The 23,971-nt window shown below is 32.0% G+C and overlaps 2 protein-coding genes and 1 long non-coding RNA gene across 4 annotated transcripts in view; all 3 read right to left on the bottom strand.

The window, feature by feature from the left end:
- LOC111696831 (protein spinster homolog 1) overlaps positions 1 to 11,793 on the bottom strand; it is a 32,507-nt gene extending 20,714 nt beyond the window's left edge. The window contains exons 1-2 of the mRNA XM_023466580.1: positions 11,736 to 11,793; positions 11,416 to 11,469 (exon numbers count right to left, since the gene is read on the bottom strand). The gene's annotated coding sequence lies outside the window, so the exon portion shown is untranslated. The remainder of the gene's footprint in view (positions 1 to 11,415; positions 11,470 to 11,735) is intronic.
- Positions 11,794 to 14,338: 2,545 nt separating this feature from the next.
- Positions 14,339 to 15,894, bottom strand: LOC111696833 (uncharacterized). Its single transcript, XR_002764171.1, has 2 exons — positions 15,274 to 15,894; positions 14,339 to 15,140 (listed from the first exon to the last, which is right to left on the bottom strand). It is a non-coding gene; the product is annotated as an uncharacterized LOC111696833 (long non-coding RNA).
- A 384-nt stretch (positions 15,895 to 16,278) lies between these two features.
- LOC111696832 (CAAX prenyl protease 2) lies at positions 16,279 to 23,357 on the bottom strand. 2 transcript variants are annotated; one of them, XR_002764170.1, is made up of 11 exons: positions 23,228 to 23,357; positions 21,781 to 21,839; positions 20,972 to 21,070; positions 20,721 to 20,808; positions 19,969 to 20,019; positions 19,868 to 19,908; positions 18,952 to 19,015; positions 18,700 to 18,769; positions 17,886 to 18,049; positions 17,504 to 17,830; positions 16,279 to 17,205 (listed from the first exon to the last, which is right to left on the bottom strand). XR_002764170.1 is itself a non-coding variant. In XM_023466581.1 (10 exons), exons 1-10 carry the CDS (start codon positions 23,312 to 23,314, stop codon positions 17,693 to 17,695), a joined length of 861 nt encoding a protein of 286 aa, XP_023322349.1. In that variant the 5' UTR covers positions 23,315 to 23,357; the 3' UTR covers positions 16,279 to 17,692. The 2 variants fall into 2 exon arrangements, 1 of the variants encoding a protein (XP_023322349.1); XM_023466581.1 differs by having other exon boundaries at positions 16,279 to 17,830.
- Positions 23,358 to 23,971: the final 614 nt, after the last annotated feature.

Below are 23,971 nucleotides of genomic sequence, written 5' to 3'. Positions count from 1 at the left end.
GAAAAATAAATCAAAAGAGAAATTGCACTGCATACGTGTATACTTTTTATATGAAAATACAGAACTTTAGTATAAGGAAGTAATTACATGCGCCTCAGATCAATCTGGAAAAATGTCAGAGGTTAATTTCATTTTCGCCTTTTCAATTTAAAATGCACATAATGTGTAATCAAAGTAAATTAAGAATTCAATTCACGCGCTTCAAAATTGTTGCACCTTTGCTGGTTATTTGACTTCAAATTTAAATTTAATCGAAAAAGTTTTAGATTTGAATTATGAACGGGAAGGTTGTCCTTGTCAACAAGAGATCAATTGATTACAAAATACTCTCAATCAAATCCAGAATTTGAAGTTTTGCGTTTGGACCTAATAAAAATTATGTAACATTACTGAAAAGAACAAAATTAATGTTTTTTTTTTTGTGTGAGGAACCATATTTTTTTATAGTTCATAAACAGGAAACGAAATAATCTAAGATAACAACATATTTGAGTTTTATAAGAAGAAATCACATTTAGTTTGTGGAGTAGGAACCATATTTATTTTGTGGGGTAAGAACCATATTTAGTTTGCGGAGTAGGAACCATATTTAGTTTTCGGAGTATAAACCATATCTAGTTTGCAGAGTAAAAACCATATCTAGTTTGCGGAGTAAAAACCATATCTAGTTTGCGGAGCAGAAACCATATTTAGTTTGCAGAGTAGGAACCATATTTAGTTTGCGGAGTAAAAACCATATTTAGTTTGCGGAGTAAAAACCATATTTAGTTTGCGGAGTAGAACCATATTTAGTTTGCAGAGCAAAAACCATATCTAGTTTGCGGAGTAGAAACCATATTTAGTTTGCAGAGTAAAAACCATATCTAGTTTGCGGAGTAAGAACCATATTTAGTTTGCGGAGTAAAAACCATCTTTAGTTTGTGGAGTAGGAACCATATTTAGTTTGTGGGGTAAGAACCATATTTAGTTTGCGGAGTAAGAACCATATTTAGTTTGTGGAGTAGGAACCATATTTAGTTTGCGGAGTAAGAACAATATTTAGTTTGCGGAGTAAAAACCATATTTAGTTTGTGGAGTAGGAACCATATTTAGTTTGTGGGGTAAGAACCATATTTAGTTTGCAGAGTAAGAACCATATTTAGTTTGTGGAGTAAGAACCATATCTAGTTTGCGGAGTAGGAACCATATTTAGTTTGCTGAGTAGAAACCATATTTAGTTTGCGGAGTAAAAACCAAATTTAGTTTGCGGAATAAAAACCATATCTAGTTTGCGGAGTAAAAACCAAATCTAGTTTGCGGAGTAAAAACCATATCTAGTTTGCGGAGTAGAAACCATATTTAGTTTGCGGAGTAAAAACCATATTTAGGCGGAGTAGAAACCATATTTAGTTTGCGGAATAGAACCATATTTAGTTTGCGGAGTAAAAACCATATCTAGTTTGCCGAGTAGGAACCATATTTAGTTTGCAAAGTAGGAACCATATTTAGTTTGCGTAGTAAGAACCATATTTAGTTTGCGGAGTAAAAACCATAATTAGTTTGCGGAGTAGAAACCATATTTAGTTTGCGGAGTAAAAACCATATTTAGTTTGAGGAGTAAAAACCATATTTATTTTGCGGAGTAGGAACCATATTTAGTTTGCGTAGTAAGAACCATATTTAGTTTGCGTAGTAAAAACCATATTTAGTTTGCGGAGTAAAAACCATATTTAGTTTGCGGAGTAGGATCCATATTTAGTTTGCGGAGTAAAAACCATATTTAGTTTGTGGAGTAAGAACCATATTTAGTTTGTGGAGTAGGAACCATATATATTTTGCGGAGTAGGAACCATATTTCTAGTTTTTGCTAAATCGTATTGGATCCCGCATGGTAATAAATTGAATAGCTTATTGATGTAGAATCTAATAAATTTAAAAGTTTAGAAGACATGAATGAATAAAAACTATCTTTGGCTGCATGCGAGGTCAAACCTTACATAGGAAGCGGGGGGTGGGTGGGTCAAAGTATTAACAGGGGAGGGAGGGGTAGAGAAGGTATAAGTAGGGAGAGGTGGAGAGTTTACAACCTACAACCTATAAATGGTTTTGATGAATTACTGATAAATGAAGTAAAATAGGAATTGATTTGAGGATTTACAGTTTATTGGCACACAGCCAATGGTACAAATCCTTCTTAAATTACTTGTTAAAGAGTAGAGGAGAGGAACCAGAATACAAAGAAGAGGAGAACTGGATAACTAGTGGTAGAGGAGAACTGGAGAACTAGAGATAGAGGAGAACTAAAAAAATAGAGGTAGAGGAGAACTAGAGAACTAGAGATATAGTGGAGAACTGGAGAACTAGAGGTAGAGGAGAACTGGAGAACTAGAGGTAAAGGAGAACTGGAGAACTAGAGGTAGAGGAGAACTGGAGAACTAGAGGTAGAGGAGAACTGGAGAACTAAAGATATAGGAAAACTGAAGAAATGGAGGTAGAGATAGTGAAAAACTTGAGAACTTAAGGTAAAGGAGAACTGCAGAATTAGAGGTAGTGGGGAACTGAAGAACTAGAGGTAGAGGTGAACTGGAGAACTAGAGGTAGAGTAGAACTGGAGAACTAGAGGTAGAGTAGAACTGGAGAACTAGAGGTAAACAATAGGAGGAAGATGAGAACTTGAGAACTTGGTCTATATATTATGTTCAGACTAATCAATAAATAAGGCCTATTGAATAAGGCACTCATTAGTTTACTGCAACGTTTGAATGAATGTTTAAGGTTTAAAACAAGACGAAAACAAGGAAGAGAGAGAGAGGAGTTACAAATTGTTGCCACTGTTCTGTCAACTCGAAATAATACATATATGGGCACGTAAAATGACGTTTGCAAGGGTATGGGGGGGGGGGGAGGGGTGACCTATGGGGACAGTTGGCCAAGTAGAGAGGGGGGGTGTATGGTGTCCAGTTACACAATAGAGAGTATATAACGGGTAGGTAAATTGTTGAAATACCATTAACAGTGGAATATGTTACTTCAGAAGGAGAGGGATTAATTCTAGGGGGACGGGGGTTAAACAAGTTTGGGAAGGGTATATGTTTATCTAATTCAAGAAAACATTAAATTCATCTTGACAAAAATTTTGAACATAATGGAAAAGTATACCGAATCAGAAATCATAACATGGCTGAATATAGGAAAAAAAAGGGAGTTTGGATTAAAAAATATAACAAACTTAGCAACCTGTTGGTTGTAAACTTTGATATAACAATGCAAGTGAACAGACCATTTTTTTAATTTTAAATACAAAATTGTAATAGAAATGTATTATACTATTCCGTTTAAGGATAGAACTATAAAATGTTAAGATTTTTCTCTGTTTGTCTGTCCTATATCAAAACTCTGGAACCCTTTGATCGATTTGCTTAAAATTTTGATTGGGAAAGGCGGTAAAACCACGGAAATGTTTTAAGCTTGGTTTAAACATTATGAGTTGGGTAAGTCGACTATTTTTAGGTAAAGCTGAGTTCCCAAGCTAGTGTATGATGCATAGTGTATTGTGTATGCATGGAAGAATATAATTTTATGGATCTGGGTTTCTGTATTTGTTGGTTAGGTTAATAGTACTATGAAGTGGTCAGGACAGAGTCTATATATAGAGTCACTGTCTGACTCATTTATTATAGGACTATATATAAACAGTATTCAAGGGTAAGACATTTATCACTATACAAGAGGATGAGTTATGTATGTTAAAAATGTGTTCATTGTATTGATAATATACTGTAGTAAGGAATGGGTCAGGGTTTGAATATTACAATCACGGTAAATTAGGAGTCCTGGTTAAAAGTCAGCGAGCCATTCAACCAATTTTTAACCGTAAAATGCAAATTTCTCGATGTACTGCATTTCTTTAATCTTATTTTCAGCGAATTTCGGATAAAAACATGATTGAAAATATGTCGATACAGAAACGATGTATTTGGTTGTTTGAATACTGAATTTGGTTGTTTTTAAACTAATGTTTCAGTTTCAGAAGTTCAGGACCGAATACAGGTCTGAGACCCCCCGTGAAAAATTCCTGTACACGCGTCCCTAATCAATACGAAACTATCGGATTTACGAATAATTTAATATAATTTCTAATCAATTCCCATAATTTTTGGAAGTGTTATCCCAATCCTTAATTCTTCATAAAAGGTTGACAAATGACAACACTAAAAATCAATAAAAAATAAAACGTGCCTTCAGCTTCTTATGCTTACTAGAAGTAGAAAAAATATCAACGTCAACATTTTGTAGGTTTTGACAAAAAATGAAAATTTTAACATTTCTACGGCCATGTAAAAGGAGTTTGTGTGTGTGGAGAGTGGTCAAAAAACTAAATCATTATTTTTTTCTTCATCCTTAGTGATATTTCTTTAAATTTGTCTAGTCATGGTTTTCACAGAAAGTTATCTAGGATTCGTACACTTTAACCTCTTCTGTAGACAGGGTGTTCTAACTATATTAGTTTGGATTATTACACTATTTTTACTTTTATACCGACCATATAATTAACCTTTCTGAAGTATGGAAGAAAGGAATAAATGATAAACTTCTTTATAATTATTGTGGACAATTTGTGCCCAAAGAAAAGTATGAAAGTTCTTTATTAGTTTTTAATTAGAACTTCTAAACAAAATCAGTGATGAAGGTTATAATTTAAATAAGAGAGTAAAGGGTCGAAATATGCAACATGAACTGTACAGTGTAAAGTAATGTACGTAACAACTCTAAAAACCGGCCAAACCGTAGAGATGTAACCTATTAAAATACAATTTTTAAGATACCATATTATTAACGACAAAACCACAACTCTAATCTAATACAAGTTATAAAATATAAACGATTCCGCATAATTCTTTGGCATTCCGGCTTTAACTTTTTTTTTAAATTATGTTCTTTGTTAATGTTGATAATATCTACTATGAACCGAAAAACTGAATTTGTAAAAGCTATAGATGACTTGCTGTATTGTGATAAAATAACTCCACTATGTTCTCTCTAGAAACATGATTCTACTAAATTGATTCAACAACATGCTAGTTACTCTCTATATATGCAGACTAACTTTAGAAAGCTAGGGAAAGTCAAGGAAAGCTGGGGGAGGTTTGATAACTTTAATATTTATAAATCATTTTGTTCGATTAAAGTAGAAAACACGGAGCATTTATATATAATGACAAGATAGTACAAAACAACTAAAGAAATGGATAGCTTTAAACGAACTATTTTAAGAAACTGGATAAAAATAAAATTATAGCTTTAAAAAGTAAAGAACAAGATATGTAAACATATGGTGATCTCCACAGAAATTGAGAAATAGCTAACTAAAGAACGAACTGAAGAACGAACTAAAGAACTAAAGAACTAAAGAACTAAAGAACTAAAGAACTAAAAAACTAAAGAATTAAAGAACTAAAGAACTAAAGAACTATAGAACAAGAAATCTATATAATAAGTGAACTAGAGAACTAAAATTCTAGAAATCTAAAGTTGTAGAATACTAGAGAAATCTACTATTTAGAGAACTAGAAAACAGGAGAACAAGAGAACTAGAGAACCATAAAACTGGCGAACTAGATATCCAGGGAACTAAAGAACTAGAAAACTGGCCAACTAGCTAACCAGAAGAACAGGAACTAAAGAACTGGAAAACTAGAGAACTGGAATACAGGGAGATAAGGAAAAGAAAAATAAAGAACAAGAGCACCAGAAACTATAGATCTAAAGAACCAAAAAATAAGAGAGTTTAAAAACTAGATAATCAGTTAACTATAAAACTATAGAATTGGAGATGAATAAATTTTACAATTCGAATTGAAACATAAAAAAGACTAGACCAGTAGAACGAAAACCTTTGAAACGAAAAATGTCAGAAGTAAGATCAAAAAAGAATGAAAATATACAAATAAATACGTACAAAATAGAACAAAGTAACAATTAAAGAATTAAAAAACATGATAAGCCAGTAACAATGGCTAAGGAACAATGAAAAAATAACAAATACAGACAAAAAACCCATTAATAATCAAGCCTTCCAATTTACAATAAATCGATAGATAATTTCATCAATAAAAACCATTGGGGGTCGTAAGGATATAATGGGGTCTTTCCTAAACCCATTCTTCATAATGTGTGAAGATAGTTGACAACCCTACACGCCGCGTGTAGGAGTGGTGATTTACTAACTGTACTATAATTATATACGGGGGGGGGGGGGGGTTATATTCTTGAAATAACCCGCGAGGGTTCATCTCACCTATGCTCTTTAACGTGAATTAAACTAGAGCTAAGTATGCCCAGGGTAAGCTAAACCCATGATAAAACTGGAAAATCAAAAATACTTCAAATCTGTCTATGAAAAAAAGACATCTATACTTGAGATATTCTTTGTTATTTATCATGACTTTTTTCTTAAACCAAAATAGACCAGCTGTAAAATATATCTTTAAAAGCTTCCTTAAGGCTGATGAAAATTGTTTGAATAAATTTAACAACACCTTGTATATGATGTAAAAATTATAATAAACAAACTAATCATGCTTTTTTATTGAAAAATATGCCTCCTCCAATATTTTTGTGAGATAATGCAAACTCTCGTCACTAAAATCTTAGTCCTTGTAATTAAAAAAATCCTTTAGAATTGACACAATTGTAACATAAAAAATGTTCCCAGCGGCCACGAGTATCTTGACCGTTTGATTGAATAATTATATGAACCAGAAGAAAAGTCAACAAAGATCATAACCATTGGAGTTTTATTATCAAACATTTTTTTCCAATTCATTCTGATTTTTTAAAGAACTCCGTGGCATGTTAAATTCACAGCGGTACCCTTTAAACCTTTGTCAGATCATGGATAAATTCCATAGATAAAGATAGATTGCGCATAAGACGACATTTTTCATCTTGAAAGATATATATGTACAGAGATGTTTTAAAGATATTCCTATTTTATAGATTAACTAGGTCGGTTTTGAACATTGGCTGTTCATAAGTCATTGAGTACTTGTGGTGTACATTAGTTCTGTAGAGAGAAATTTAAGTTAGTTTAGTCCTTCTCATGTCCTTCTTCAGTTCTCAAAATAAAATTCACTCCTGAGTGGTTTAATAATTATCAAATCCATTAAAACGCCAAACCACCCCGCTTATCAATGAAGTACACTTTGACCCCTAGAAGTATGAGTTCACGGACTGTACAATTCTTGGTGATTTTGCGTACGTAAGCTATCTATGTTTATTTATTTATCTATGATAAATTCTTAATAGATGTTTAAAATGTACTGTTATGAATCGGACACGCCACTCTTCAAATGGAGGGGCGCATGAAATTATGTCTACACTCTACAAATGGAGGGGCGCTTGAAATTATGTCTACACTACACAAACGGAGGGGCGGTAGAAATTATGTCTACACTCTATATAAATGGAGGGGCACTTGAAATTATGTCTACACTACACAAACGGAGGGGCGCTAGAAATTATGTCTACACTCTATATAAATGGAGGGGCACTTGAAATTATGTCTACACTACACAAACGGAGGGGTGCTTGAAATTATGTCTACACTATATATAAATGGAGGGGCACTTGAAATTATGTCTACACTACACAAACGGAGGGGTGCTTGAAATTATGTCTACACTCTATAAATGGAGGAGCGCTTAAAAGTATGTCTACACTCTTCAAATGGAGGGGCGCTTGTAATTAAGTCTACACTCTTCAAATGGAGGGGCGCTTGTAATTATGTCTACACTCTACAAATGGAGGGGCGCATGAAATTATGTCTACACTCTACAAATGGAGGGGCGCTTGAAATTATGTCTACACTCTACAAATGGAAGGGCGCTTGAAATTATGTCTACACTCGACAAATGGAGGGGCGCATGAAATTATGTCTACACTATACAAATGGAGGGGCGCTTGAAATTATGTCTACACTCTACAAATGGAGTGGCGCATGAAATTATGTCTACACTCTACATACTCTTGAATCCGGTAAAAATAAGTGAAAGGGTTTGAACAGGTCTAAAATAAGTAAGTTATTATTTTTTTGACAATCTTAAAATTAATTACTTCCCACATTTTATTTTCCAAAGAAAAAACATTTTTTAGAAGTGCATCCTATATCTAGTTAAATAAGTTTCTACCAATAAAAATACACTGAAGAGCGCCCCTATCCCCCGAAGGACAAGAATATAAGATTAATGATGGTCTGCCTAATGATAATGGTGATACAGTACACCCTAGTACATAAAAGAACTGAATAAATTAACACTATTTACATATCTCGACCTAACCAAACCTCACGCATGAATATTTAAATATTTATTGTAAGGAAGACACATTTTAGCTTTAATATCTTCCTATATTATATATTATTGACGAATACACGATCTATATATTCTTTTCACGTTGTGTATATTGGACGATTTCAAAATACCACGGGCAACGCTAAATCTACATATAGAGTAGTAATCTCTGTATAACCGATCATAACTCATGAACCCCTTGACTGATTTGCCTCAAATTTTTATCGGAGAACTCGTTAGGACCAAAGAAATTTTCTTTTGAGCTTGGTTTAAAATGTCTAACTGAAGTAGGGTGACTTTATAAGGAAAACTTAGTTTCCAGACAAAGCTGGATTCCCCAGCTAGTGCTTATAAAATGTTTGTCTAGTTTGTTTCTGGCTCAAGAAACAAAAAATTAACCACCGTGGCCCAGTTTTTACTTAATTAATTAGTTTTTAATTGGAAAATTGTGCAAAGTCAGTAAAAAAAGTAAAAAACGTTAAAAGATTTAAAAGTCAACGAGTAATCCAGAAAGATGAAACCTAATGCCATACAAGTTTGTTCCATCTAAAAGGAGAAGAGAGTTTAACATTTAGTGTTTTTCATATTTTTGGCATTTATCCGCATTTTCTTGAAGCACTCGTGCTTCGCTGGGTTCTCATTTATCAGCTAGATTTGCAGAGTTTTAATCTGATTTTAATTGATGTGACTTTCATGGATTCTTTTAAACAAAGACAATTTTCCTGAGCCAGTCTTCCATAAACTCAAGGGAGCGCCTCCGCATATTTAAGGGTTGACATTTGACAATATTTTTTAAAGAATTATTTTGAAAACTAGCTTGAGAACCCAGTATTGACTGGAAACAGAGTCAAAGATCGTTTAAACCAAGCTAAGAACATTTCCTAGTTGTACCGAGTGTCCCAATCAAAATTTGAGGCAAATTGGTTAAGGGGTTTCTGAGTTATGATCGGAAATACAAACAAACAAACAGAGATCACTACTTTATATATTTAGATGTCCCCCCTCCCGGAAAAATTTCATATTTTATAGTTGTAAAATGTTGAGTAAATGCGTGGGAGAAAACTATCGATGTCGTTAAATTGATCATTAGTTATTCCACAACTATACTTTAATTCAGATCTTTCTTTTCATATTAATTCCCATCAAAACTTTTCTACACAATCAACGATATATTTGTGATTATTTGTCAATCTATAGAATTGATAAAAATTAGTTTTTATAAGAAAAATGATGAATATGTAGATTAAGCAGCTGGGAGGCAAGTTCCTTGAATACTTGTTTTATTCATGAAGAAAATACAGAAAACTTGACATTATCGTGAAAGAGAGAAGAAACTATGCAGTTTAAACTTCAACATCTTCAAATGTTAAACATTTATCAAACGTTCTATTTTTCCGATCAACAGATAAACTTTTCTAAACTATATATTTATCGTATATCTATCTGTCTATCTTCTATAAATATACTTTGCTTGTTTGTCTGTTTTTTTTAATCCAATAAACCAAAACCGATCAGGCCCAAATTTTTGTGGGACCTCGCGTGACCCCAGGGAATGTTTTTGGATTTTCAAAAATTTGCCTCTAAGCTTGACAAAATTCGATTTTTAAAAATTTTGAAAAGTTGTTTGACATTTATAGGAAAAACTCCAGGTAAAGCTGGGTTCCATAACTAGTACGTACATATATATAATAAAAACTATCTTGTGGTCCAGGTGTATAAGTAACCTTAACATAATTTTAGATTTATTGAATTAACTTAACTTTTAAAAAAATACCTGGAAACTAAGTTTTCCCCATAAAAGTCAACCTTTCTAAATTTTAGTTCTAAAAGTTTAACCCCACGCTAAGAACATTTCCGTGATTCGTCCGAATTTCCCATCAAAATTTGAGGCAAATTGGTCAAGCGGTTTATGCGATATGATCGGACATTCAAACAGACGAACAAACAGAGATTACTACTTTTATATAGATTTGCATTCATAGTGTACTTTTAACTCTATAATGAACTAGCTTGGGAACCCAGCTTTGCTTGGAGTTTTCCCAATAAAAGTCGACCCACTCGGTCAAGAGGTCCATAAGTTATGATCGGACATCCAAACAGGGATTACAACTTTATAAATATATAAATATTCTGTAATCAATGTGTACTTGTATCTTTAAACAAAACACTAACTGAATGAGACCCAGAAAAGAGTGGAATTCATTCAGTTATGAAATTCGTATTTTGTTAACTAGTGCTGAATAGTAAACAGTGCAGTGCCCTAAACATTCAGATTTAATGGTAGCAACATTAATTAAAATTTACAACAGCGATTTTTGATAGTAAAGTCATTCTTTCAATTGATTTCAGGTTCTCACTGCAAGTTCAATTGAATGATTAACAATGGAACGAATGGAGCTAGGGCTCATGTTGCTAACTTGCTAGATGTTGCATGGTAACTGAGAAATGAGAAACCACTGTTAGTTAATCAATTTGCAGCTTCACTGTTTCAGTGTTTACATAAAGCAAATTCATTTGATAAAATTAGGGAGATTAAATCATTGGAAACTAATCAAATTTGAAATTATTAAATGAAATGTAGTGTTTAATTTTTGTCAAGATATTTAAAAAGATCTAGATTTCACGTTACATCATAGTGAACTAATACATAAGCTTGTCATTATCAGATTATAAACAGGGAGGGGAAGGAGGGGCCTAAGAAAAGTTTTATAAAGCAGTACAGTATGACATTAAACAGGTTGGATAGGATCCAGGGAGTATCTGTAAAGAGGGGTTTAAAGGGCAGAGGGAGTAACCATTTATATCTTCACTCTGCGGAGGCACAAAATTGACTGTCTGAAGACTGACTGATACTTGATAGTGACATGAAACACTACGCAGAATCTACGGTCTCCCCCCTTCACACACACCACACATCACACATGAAAACACCCTAACCTAGAACTCTACGTAGCGGTTACTTCGCGAGGTTTATTTACAACGGAATTGATGAGTATGCATAACCTTACTTAATTTTATTATTTAATCAAAAATAGCACCCCTTACCCATTCCAAGATATAAAAAGTTAATGAAAAAAACGTTAACCTTTAATTTTCCCAAAAAAATTGAGAACTGCATTCTTCATCAAGGACCAAAGAACTAAAATAGATTATTGACATAATTTAAATTTGACCAGGTATACAAAAAATAGGTAAAACAATCTAAATTACGTAATAAAAGAAACAAAACGTCTGTGCTTCAAAAAGTTTTTTTTAAAGGAAGATTTAGTTAAATTAATGGAAAGGCAAATTCTTTCGTCAGCCGTTAAAAAAGTTTAAACGAAAAGGGCCTAAAATTAACGAAGCATAATTATTGTTTTCAGAAAAAAATATAGATTCAGTTAATGTTAAAATACATAACCTAACCTTTTTTTTTAGCAGCAAAAGATGGCAAGTCTTTTTGCAAAGGGAAACATATTAATCTGAAAAAAATATTAGTCCATAAATACGAGAATTTAGGACCTAAATATTAACTTCCAGTGTATTATATTAACTAGCACTGTTTTTCACCTTTTCAGTGCATCTTCACTTTCAGTGCTATTTTACTTTCAGAGTGGATCTTAAATTTCAGTGCTATTTTACTTTCAGTGCAATTTTACTTTTAGTATATCTTTACTTTCAGTATATTCATATTTTCAGTATATCTTTACTTTCCTTGCATTTGTTTTTTCAGTTTATCTTTACGTTCAGTGTATCTTTATTTTCAGTATATCTTTATTTCAGTATATCTTTACTTTCAGTTTATCTTTATTTTCAGTATATCTTTATTTTAAGTAAATCTTTATTTTCAGTATATCTTTAGTTTCAGTATATCTTTATTTTCAGTGTATCTTAAAACTCTCAGTTTATCTTTACTTTCAGATTATCTTTACTTTCAGTTTATCTTTATTTTCCGTATATCTTTACTTTCAGTTTATATTTATTTTTAGTGTATCTTTACTTTCAGTATATCTTTAGTTTCAGTATATCTTTATTTTCAGTATATCTTTAGTTTCAGTACAACTTCACTTTCAGTGTATCTTTACTTTCAGTTTATCTTTACTTTCAGTTTATCTTTATTTTCCGTATATCTTTACTTTCAGTTTATATTTATTTTTAGTGTATCTTTACTTTCAGTAATTTGCGTGCCTGCTGCTGCAACTTTTCATTTGAATTTTAAAGTATCTTTATTTTCAGTATATCTTTAGTTTCAGTACAACTTCACTTTCAGTGTATCTTTACTTTCAGTTTATCTTTACTTTAAGTTTATCTTTATTTTCAATATATCTTTAGTTTCAGTACATCTTTACTTTCAGTATATCTTTATTTTCAGTATATCTTTATTTTCAGTTTATCATTACTTTCAGTATAACTTTAGTTTCAGCATAACTTAACTTTCCTTGCATTTTTTCTTTCAGCTTATCTTTACTTCCAGTGTATCTTCACTTTCAGTGTATCTTCACTTTCAGTGTATCTTCACTTTCAGTGTGTCTTCACTTTCAGTGTATCTTAACTTTCAGTGTATCTTTACTTCCAGTGTATCTTCACTTTCAGTGTATCTTCACTTTCAGTGTATCTTTACTTTCAGAATATCTTTACTTCCAGTGTATCTTTACTTCCAGTGTATCTTCACTTTTAGTGCATCTTCACTTTCAGTATATCTTTACTTCCAGTGTATCTTTACTTCCAGTGTATCCTCACTTTCAGTGTATCTTTACATCCAGTGTATCTTTACTTCCAGTGTATCTTCACTTTCAGTGTATCTTCACTTTCAGTGTATCTTCACATTCAGTGTATTTTTACTTTCAATATACATTTATTCTTTACTTTCAGTGTCTCTTTCTTTTCGGTATATCTTTATTTCTAGTATATCTTTCCGTGCATTTTTACTTTCAGTATATCTTTATTTTCAGTTAATTTTTACTAATGATGAGCAATGGTGCCCGATTAGCTGTACCCCCCCCCCCCTTCCGCCGCCCAAAGAAATCTTGAACTTAAAAATCTACAGATGAGTAAACATGTTTTTGTGATGGCATAAATTTTTACTTATGTAAATTTGATGGTTAGATAACTTCATGCATTAACCAACAGTTGCGGTTTAGGCGCTCAGAGACAATTGAACATAGGCCATAAAATTAGCCAAGTGAGAAAATTGTATTTTCTTATTCTATCGTTAATGTGCCATACCCCTTTCTTTCCTAATCCTTCATCCTTCATAATAATTAATTCTTTATCCTATCCAAACATAAATACTTAACTACAAGCTCGAACTTGCAACATACTAATACACCAGTGACCAATCATCAATTTCCTTTTATCCTGCTTCATTATCTAAAAACCTCCTTGAACTTATTTCTGCATTCTTCTCCCCTTCTTCCGCTCTATTCCCTCTAAAGATCTACATTGTTCGTTCTAAGCTTCCCCTTATCTTTTTTCTTCCCTCGTTCATCCTTTTTTGAATAAAAACACTCCCCGCAACTCCCGCAACCTATATCTGCATAACCAACGGGAAAAAACACACACTTTCCTTTCCCTGTCTCAGTAAGTTATAACACTTTGAAATTCTCCCCTCCCCCCTCCCCATTGTTATCAACTATACAACATTTGTGTAATATTCTTACCCCTTTTGTCCTCACCACACCCACAGTGAAGATTACCGCCCCGACCCGGCCTGTTATATATACTGCACCCCATGATATCAAAGTTCAATAAAATTATCTAGTTCTGGCCTTAATCCAGTTAAAAAGAATGCATTTTAGGTGCAAACCCTATAAACCTTCAGTTTGCATCAAAAAAACTTCGGTTTATGTTTACATGCATTTACAATACACTAAACCTTCAGTCCATTCATATATTCAGTTTAAAAAAAAGTGGGATATTACTCTGAAATTGGAGGTTAAATTCGGTATTTCAAACTTATTTTTGCTTGCCGGTTTGATACCTTATTCTTATGATCTGTAATTCTTTCTTTCATTATTTTAAAAATGACCTTTCATGCGAAAACGTTTTTTTATTTGATGAAATCCATCATGAAGTGGACAAAATATCTGCAAGTACTATATGAATTGAATAATATAGGCGTCGAATACATCACTACATTAGTTTAAAATATAGCTTAGTAACATTCCTGATTTTTAACAGTGCACATTTTATTTCTTGTTTTTTTTTGTTCTGAAAATTCAATTCTAAGGTTTAAATTTATATTTAACAACGTTTCTACAACACAAGATATATCAGTACACTTTCAAACACAATAAGAGATTGCAAGAAGAATTTAAAAAAAACTCTTTAGTTATATTAAATATTCACACCATATAACTAAAAAACCTAGTTTCACTGCTATCTTTTTTTTGTGTCCAATAAAAGTCAAAAAGGCTAAATTGATAGGGTATAAATTTGTTATGGCAATCACACGATCCCAGGGAAGGTTTATGACTGGACATAAAAAAAATGTCGCCTTTATGATTTTGGAAAATCCTTGAATAGAAACAGAAAAATCCTCGAAAATATTTGTTTAATGAGGACGCTTATTTAAAATATCGGCTTGAAAATCAACAATAAAAAGCTGAAATGGTTTCTAGAAAAGTAGAGTGAAGTCTATAAATTTGGTAAATTTCAAACATTTTCATATTTTAAATAAAGATCACTAATAATTTTAACAATGTGTATATAAACATGGACAACCTTAAAGATACGAACTATGCATAATGCATATTTTACAATACTAAGCGGTTTTACACAATTGGTTATATTTAAATAATTCAAACTTAACAAAAATACACATTATTCACTCTAAGTAAAAATAATGAAGATGTTCTCTGTGTTATATAAGAAGCATATTATTCCCTAAACTTGTGTTTAATGGGGTTTGGATTAAAGCAAACAAGTATAAAGCATCCATCCACAAAACAGAGATACATTTCACCTTGACAAACATTATAATTAAGATGAATTATTTATAAGTATGTGAACATATGTACTGTTATTCTGAAGTAATTGCCATTTACAGAATTGAAAACATCTCGATAACTTTTAATTAGCTTATTATTAAAAAATTGGATATTTTTGTAAAACAATAGAAATTTTAAAAATCAAACCTTTCAATATTCGAAAATCAGAAAAAAACAATATGTAAGCTTTAAAAGTTTTTAAGTAAGTGATCAAATCAATATTTCTTTACAATATCTCTATCACATGCAGAAAATTAAGGTGCTCTTTTGTTGAGTCAATAATTTTTTGTGAAGTTCTTTTCTCTGATCGTAAAATATAGAAAATTTCAAGATTTGAATGAAAAGACTGATTAAAATATATTGACATGAAAATAAGAGCCCAAAACAAAAAAAATGATGTTTAAAAAATATTTTTTTTGTTTTAAACTTTACAAAACAAACAATCCCAAAAATCACCAAAAACTCCAGCAGTCCAAAATTTGACCGAAATTAAAGTAGCTATTTACGATTACAATAACATGTATTTAGATATACAGGGTGTCCCACGAAACATGACAGTATGCAAGAGGACTTGAATGTCGTCTTGATTTTTGATATAATTTTGTATTAAGTTCCAGAATGTGAACTGTTAAGATTGCAAGATTCAAGTTCAAACTTAATTCTAAAATTAACTGTTTGTCGCATAGTCTAAAAAAATATCCTTAAAAAATCTAACCTTGCATATTTGCTAGGTGTATCAGAATACATCAGACCACACCATACAGTATTGGCGTAAACTTTTGTATATTAAGATTTAATTTCAAAGGTCTCTAAAACACAAAATTGTCATTAACTTTTTAGTATTGTGTAGTATTTTGTATATTAAGAAAGGAATCTGTAAAGAACCCCGCAACACAATATGCAGTGTGCTTGGAATGGACCCAGGACATAAAAATAACACTAAGATGAGATCTACTCTGCAATGCAAAGACAATCTGCAATCTACTTTTTGAATGAATTTCTGGGTTCATAAATAACAAAATTACTCTGTGAATTCACTTAAATGGCGAATAAGAATATATCACTGGGACCCAGACAAGGAAAGATTATATAACTTCAGAATTATGATTTAAAGGGAAGGTTTGCGAAAAATGAAAAGGGGGAAAAGGCCGAATCCTTGTCAAATTCGGGATTGAGCGCTAATTATTTTACTTCTATCTGTAGCGTTTTTAGGGGGGGGGGATTGTTTAAAAAGATATTTAGGAAATTCTTGGATAAAAAAATATGATTAATAAGCGGCAAACTAAGTGAGGGTTATGATACAAGTGAATTCACATAGACTTTCCGCTCTTAACAGTAAGCGTTTTCCTCCTATAATCTCTATAGATAAAGGCAAACTTAGTAGCGATCGAATCCCAAATTTGACTCAGATTCAGTCCCATTTTTTTCTTTTGTAACATCCCAATCTTCAAACATATATCTTATTTTGTGCACAAACAATGCCACAAATTTAATCATCGCGTTACATTGTTAAAAAAGATATTTTTATATTTTAAATTCAGTACGACTAGATTCAAGTTTAAGAGAATATCTCATAAATCATTTAAACATAAATAATTCTTTATCACGTTCTGAATGTCTTATATACACACCGTATCCCAATAAACATGATAATTTCTGAATAATTTTAATTTTACCATTTTTGAATCGGTTTATGTTGCGCGATACATAGACAATTTACAAAGACATGAAAACATTACGTTCAAGTGGCCCAAAAACATGGTAGTCATGAAATGTTTGAAAATGAAGGTCATGTTATAAAGCATAAACTTAGAAGTCTTGAATCCAATTGAATAAAGCAATATTCTTTAAAGTAGGTCAGGTATATATATATATTGCATCACACGCTTTGTTATAATTTAAGGGGACTGTCGAAATAATTTAAGGTGACTCGCCATTAAATGAGGTGCATGTCAGATTCACAACTGTACCCTTAAAACAGTAGTCTGAGTAAAAATGCCAAAAATATCCTAGTTTCTTTTTTAATGAAAAATGTGAATCGTGGTCAAAGTGACTTCTGGATTTATGCATGTGCAAAAAAGAGGAAAGTTGAAGGAATTCTACAAGTTTTAATAAAGTGAAGTACGATATCTTTCTCCTTAGTACTCAGATAAAGGAGCACTTGAAATTATGTTGACAGTCCTTTTCAGTTTTAAATTTACAAACTTTGTCATCAACTTTTCCTTACAGAGATTCATCATATTTGAAAACAATGAAATTTTTTTAAGTGATTTGAGTTTTTGCATTTCACAATTACCCATGGGTTAATCTTGATTAAATAATTGTGCCGGTACAGTGTAGAAAGGACTAGTGAAAAAATGAACTAATAAGCGCTTTGTCCAGCCCAAGACAGATTTAGGGCAAGTCAGCGTAGATGAAGTTGAGGTAGATGTTTGCGCTGGTTACAGGAGTGAGGACGAAATAAAATAGAATTGCTCCGAGAATAAACATCAGAGAGACAAACAATCGTTTCTTTGGTTCAAAACTAAGGACCTAAACAATAGAATTGTTTAAAAGCTGGATAAATTAAACCAAAATATTTGTATACCTCTGCTATATCGGGGAACCCCATGAAGTTGCAGTACGCATGTACCAGAAACGGTGTAGCAAAGTGTCCTGTGGAAAGGAACAGGAACGCAGAATATGTTCCAAATATTGTTGTGTAGGTAAACTGGAACATAGAGAAAAGGAACGAGGTGAGGATTGGTTGTCCTAGAACAAATGGGGAGCTAGATTATTCCTAGAAAATATAAACCCTTGGTCGTCCTTAATAGAGAATACACCACAGCGTGCACAAAATAGATTTGAAGATACATGAAATTATATTTAAGATTCATTAACCGAGTTGAAGATGAAAAAGTAAAATAAAAATGATTTAATGTGTCAAGATCTATATTTGGTTCTAAATGTACAACAAAGATCATTTTGCTAAACAAAATCGAAATATTAATATTATATTTACTTTGCTGCAGCAAAACTATATATTAACATTATAGATACTTTGCTGCAGAACAACTATATAAGGTAAAGTTTTAAGGTAAAGGAATTTAGTCGTAGTCACAATCTCTGATTTTCTGATCCCTATATCTTAAAAAGCAAGTGTCGTAGACTTTAAAGTTTTCAAACAATGAAATTTGTTAAATCCAATAATCTGAGTTTGAAATATCAAAGGCTTGTGCCATCAGGTTGCAAAGAATTTAGTAAATTTGAATTTAAAAAAGATTCAATTTTTTATTAAGAGATTGATTGGCAAAACACATTGCGGTTGATTCAACAAGTTTAAATTGCATGGACAAGACTCTTTTTATAAAAATCATCAAAACTAATATGAAAACTAGTTGAAATATACACAACAATCTTACCTTTTCTAATTCTCTCTACCATATGATGAAAATGTGCCACACCAAAGAATAGTGGACTGATCAACATTGTCTATACAAATGTACAGGACAATATTATGAAATCTTAGACTTCAGTTGTCGGTTGTTTCTATCGGTTCTCACAATTTCCATTGTGATAAAAAAATTTTTGTTTGTTTTATATTAATTTTTTAAGACCCAATTCTGCAAAAGAGAATCCTTGAAAAATTTAATTGATTTTTAATATTTTTCTACCTGCTTCTTGGTGTAGTATCCAAGAAGGATAGGAACCATACAGGCGCGAAATGTAAACTCCTCACTTCAACCAATCAATCAATCAATCCAACAATCCATCAATCAATCATCAATCAATCAATTAGTCAACCAACAAACCAACCAACCAACCAATCAATAAATCATATTATATATACGTTTCTACGCTATTTGACAAACCCTCCAACCTTAAAGGTGAATCATTACAATTGAAGGAATATAGCAGAACAAAAATTAAAACATTTAAAAATAAAAAATATCTTACTCGATCTTTTTCTACCGTAACACATATAACAAAAATTTCTAAACGTGGTAATTAACCCTTAAACAAATTAGATTTCGGTGGAATATTTGTTTTAAAAAATCCGCTTAATTCCCTATCAATGCGCGGTTTTTTGATTGAACACTAGACAGACATTTTTTCACATTCTGGTGCTTACTGCTTAAACATTTCTAAGCGGTAAGATAGGCCAAGTCAAGGTTATAATGCAAGGAACGTTATTTCAGAGGTGTACGCATCTTTTGTACTGCAGTGTACTGTCTCTGGGCGGTAATGTAAACACAAGACGGATGTCGAAGTCTGACATGGGATCCATCTTTCACATAAAAAATCAATGAAATATTCTGGTCATAGGAAACTATTATGTCAATTATAAAAATTATCAACATTTAATGCTTCTAAACTCCTCGGATACAAAACGAACACTGATGCATCTATTCTTGTTTAAAAACTTCTGCCCAGGGAGAACTGGTTTCAATATGTACGCAGAGTATACGCAACTGCAATTAACTTTCCTCGCATTATAACCTTGGGCCAAGTAGTGTTCCTATAGTAAAAAATAACGGTATTATCTTTGAAATAAGTAAACAATAAGTAAAAAAATGTTAGATTGGGTCCCTGAAGGGAGCAACAACATGATTTCTCCACCAAATCCAATCCTATAATAAAAGTATTTGTTCAGTAAATTACAAAAATAAATTCTCAATTTATAATCTAACCTTAAGACTCTGTTTCCAGTACATAGGCAGCCAATACACCCTCACACGAGGCTAAACAATATACAAATGAATCAATCAAACTTTAAAAAAAAAATACTTTAATTAGTTTAGTTTTGTAGTTTTAAAAGTTTAAGTATGGTTTAAGAAATTAGTTTAGTTTTAGTCGTTTTTTATGTTAGTTCAGTTATAGTCTAGTTTTATGATTTAATTTAGTTAAGATTAATTTCATAATTAAATTTAGTTTTGGTCTAGCTTTATAATTTAGTCTATTGTTATAATTTAGTCTAGTTTTACAATTTTGTTTAGTTTTAGTCTAAGTTAGGTTTAGGTTTTAAATTACTCCAAGTATTCCTATAGGGGTGTAGTTATCTTGATAAATCTGTATTGGAAACATGACAGATTTAATACATATGGCCAATTTCTTATTCATTTAACCATAGGTACAACTATAGGTTTTATCTATCTATCTACACTGCTCTGGTAAAGCGTAACCATAGTGTGACTATGGTTCTACCTATGGTAGAGCGTCTAAGAAATTGGCCAATATTCGTGTAAATTATATAAATTATGGTCCAGCTGATTATTTTATGCCGTCTTTCTTTTTTATCTTTTTTTCTTAAAAATTAGTAAATCTTTAAACTTGTTTGGTTCGAATAAAAAAAAATAGAATTTTTGACTTGCTTCAAATAAAAGAGTTAATTTTGTTAAAACTGAATCTAGTGATGGGTAATAGAAAATTACAATGTAATTACATCTGTGAACAGCATAACTGTAGGTCCCAGGAAGAGAATAACTGTTAGCAGAACAGGAAAGATAGAAGCAGGAATCAGTCCTGGTAATCTAAACAATAGAAGAGGTTTAAAACAAAATCAAATTGTTGCTAATTTCTATATTTATCGAAGAACTTTAAGTGGCAAATATCAAACTAGATGTTGTTAAACTCTTTATAATATCTTAATTTAAATTAATTACGAAAATATTGTTTTAGCAGGGGGTTAATCACCTTAGTCCCAGTATCTCACATAACGAATTTTGTTGTAGTAAGTGTGGTGCTCCGAATGTAGTAACAAACAACGGCGAAATAACTGTCATAAAAGCAGCACTGTATTTCAAATAAACTTATTAGTTTGATTAGATAATTAAAAATACCCACTAAAATGTATTGTAAATACGTAGCTTGTCTGTTAATTTGTTTGTATGTATGTATAAAACAGACGCCAAAACGACTGAAGCGATCCGGCCCAATATTTTATGGGACCTCACATGACCTATGGGGAGGTTTATGGCTGGTCAGAATAACAAAAATTGCCTTTAAAACTTTAATTCTTCAAAATCCACGAAAAAAAGTCGATAAATTATCATAATATTTTTATCATTATTTGATAATTGCAACTGTTCTTCACGAAGCCATTTTCAATATAAAATCAACTTGGGTCTGTCCTAGAGAACGATTTTTGCCCCCCCCCCCCAGCTTATCAATTTAATATATGACCACTTATTTTTCAGCAAAATTATTCTTATTTATTTTTTATTATTTTAGGGTTAGGTTAGGTTAAAACAATTTCTGAACCGAGCGCTGCGGCTAGGAGAGGCTAGGGGCCGATCTCTGTGGCTAGGACAGGCTAGGAGGCAGAGCGCCGCGGCTAGGCTAGGGGCCCGGGCACTGCGGCCACATGATCAATTATATCCATTTGTTACATATGACATCCATGTACAAAATTGATATGATGGGGGGGGCGGGGGGGTCTAAAAACCGTTCTCTGGGAAATTTCCATCAACTTTAAAAATAAATAATCATAAATAGTTTTTTCCCTAACAAATCTTCGTTTTATCGTGTCAGGATGGTCTCGTTCATGTTTTGTGGGCCACACCTACAATATTATTTTGAAAATAAAACTACTCAAATTCAAAGAAATCCATAATAAATGTGAGTTGATAGATTACATTACAATTTACTTTTAAGGGACTGGTACAAAATTTCGTCGTCAAAAGTGCAGTGACGGAAACTGATCTAAAATTAGCTGAAATCAAATTACTCATTTCTTGATGCATTTCCGCGATTTCTTCGAATTTCTCAGAAATTCCTCAAAGTCAGATTTTACGGAGTTTCCTCTTTTTTTAGATCAATTAACCAAATTTTAGATACATTTCCACTTGATTTCAATGAAATATTTTCGAGGGCTATCCTAATAGTTTTGAGGGGATTCCCAATATTTTAGATCCATTTCCTCATATTTTGATCCGTTTCCGCTTTTTTCTAAAACTTTTAATCGATCTGTTTCCTCCTATTTTAGATCGGTTTCCTCAAATTTTAGGTCCGTTTCCTCATATTTTGGATTTGTTTCCGCTTTTTTCAAAAACTCTAATCATCTCAATTTGTTGTTCGGTTTACTCAAATTTGAGATCCGCTTCTTTTATTATTTAAATCCTTTAAAAATCTCAACTTGTTGTTCGGTTTCCTCAAATTTTAGGTCCGTTTCCTCATATTTTAGATACGTTTATGCTTTTTATAAAAACTTTAAAAATCCACTATTACTATTTATCCATTTACTCTCATTGCGGTTGGATTTGATTCATTCTTAAGTTTAAATCAAACTTAATTAAAAAAACTTGTGAAAAGAGAGAGGGGGTGTATAGAGCCACAATAACCACCGGAGGGAGCCTCCTGATGCCCGAAATACCTCACGAACCCCGCGAAATTGTCTCCAAGCCTTTTGCATTCTGTCTCCATGCCCTGCTTTTTGGTCTCGAATTTTATAATTACAAAAAAACTATTTTTATTAAACTCTACATTAACATAGTTATTAACTTTCCATAAAAAAATTGTTTTTCAAATTATTTAAATTGAGATTAAGACTGCGGTAATTTCCTAGTATACGATTTTTGGACCCCCCCCCCTTAGGAGGGGGGGGGGTCCAAAAATCGTATACAAGGACAGACCCAAGACTGCTATTTATATCTTCTAAACAAGTTAAGATCAATTGAATAAATTAATATATCAACTTTGTAGACTATACGATTCTTTAAACTTTTGTGGAGTATATAAATATTGGGAAACGGATAAATATATTCGGAAACCCCTCAACAATTCTGAACTTTCGAGGGATTTCCTCGGATTTCTAAAAAAAAACGGAAATTCTTCTGAAGTAACTTTAGATCCATTTCCGTGTTGATGCGTTTCCATGTCACCCAAAAGTACATCGTCAATATAATGAACAACATTTATTTAATTTAAAGTATTCCTAATTTTAATACTTACATATAAACTTGCAACATATGAAACCCCCATGAGTAGAGGTGTCAGTGTAGAGACTAGAAAAGGGTTATCTGTTTGATTAAACCCCATTATGGCACTTCGCACTTATCACTTCTGAAAACAAACATGACAATTGACAGTAAATTTATTATAATACTTTGTAAATAAATAGATGCCAAATGTTCAACTTAATCGGGTAATNCCCCCCCCTCCTATCAATTTTATTATTTCCATGTGCGCATCAAAACAGAAAACACTGCAAATTGCAATTAAAAAATTTCTGCATTTAAAGTTCCAACGCGGCAAGTGTGCGTAAGGGTCCATAAAAATAATTATAAAAGTCGTCTTTATAAGTTTCTTTTTATGTAACTGAACTTTTCTAAATACATTTTTAAATATTTTCTTCTATTATAATGATTTTAAACATTTAAATTTTTTAACTACAATATATAAAAGAAATAAGAAAATGAAAGAAATTCATTCTAAAAATGAAAAAAGAAAATTAAAAAATGCCGCGTCTTTTATCTGCAGTCAGTTTAAAAACAGCTGATATCAAAATATTTTGATTTCTATAAACTTCTCTGCTTTTCTACAGAACCAAGCATTAATGTAGGCTAATTTCTCAGTTGAGTTACCGGGTATTACTCTGGGTAAATTCGAATTTTTTTTAGACACCCTGAGTTTTACGTCTGGGTTATTTCCCCTGTGCTGGAAACTTTAAAATTGAATATCCTTAATCCCGATCGG

The sequence above is a fragment of the Eurytemora carolleeae genome, unplaced genomic scaffold (assembly GCF_000591075.1).
Source record: "Eurytemora carolleeae unplaced genomic scaffold, Eaff_2.0 scaffold263, whole genome shotgun sequence".
In the NCBI taxonomy this organism is placed as follows: Eukaryota; Metazoa; Arthropoda; class Copepoda; order Calanoida; family Temoridae; genus Eurytemora; species Eurytemora carolleeae.
Note: the sequence above shows the minus strand (reverse complement) of the source record. Positions and strands in the feature narration are given on the sequence as shown.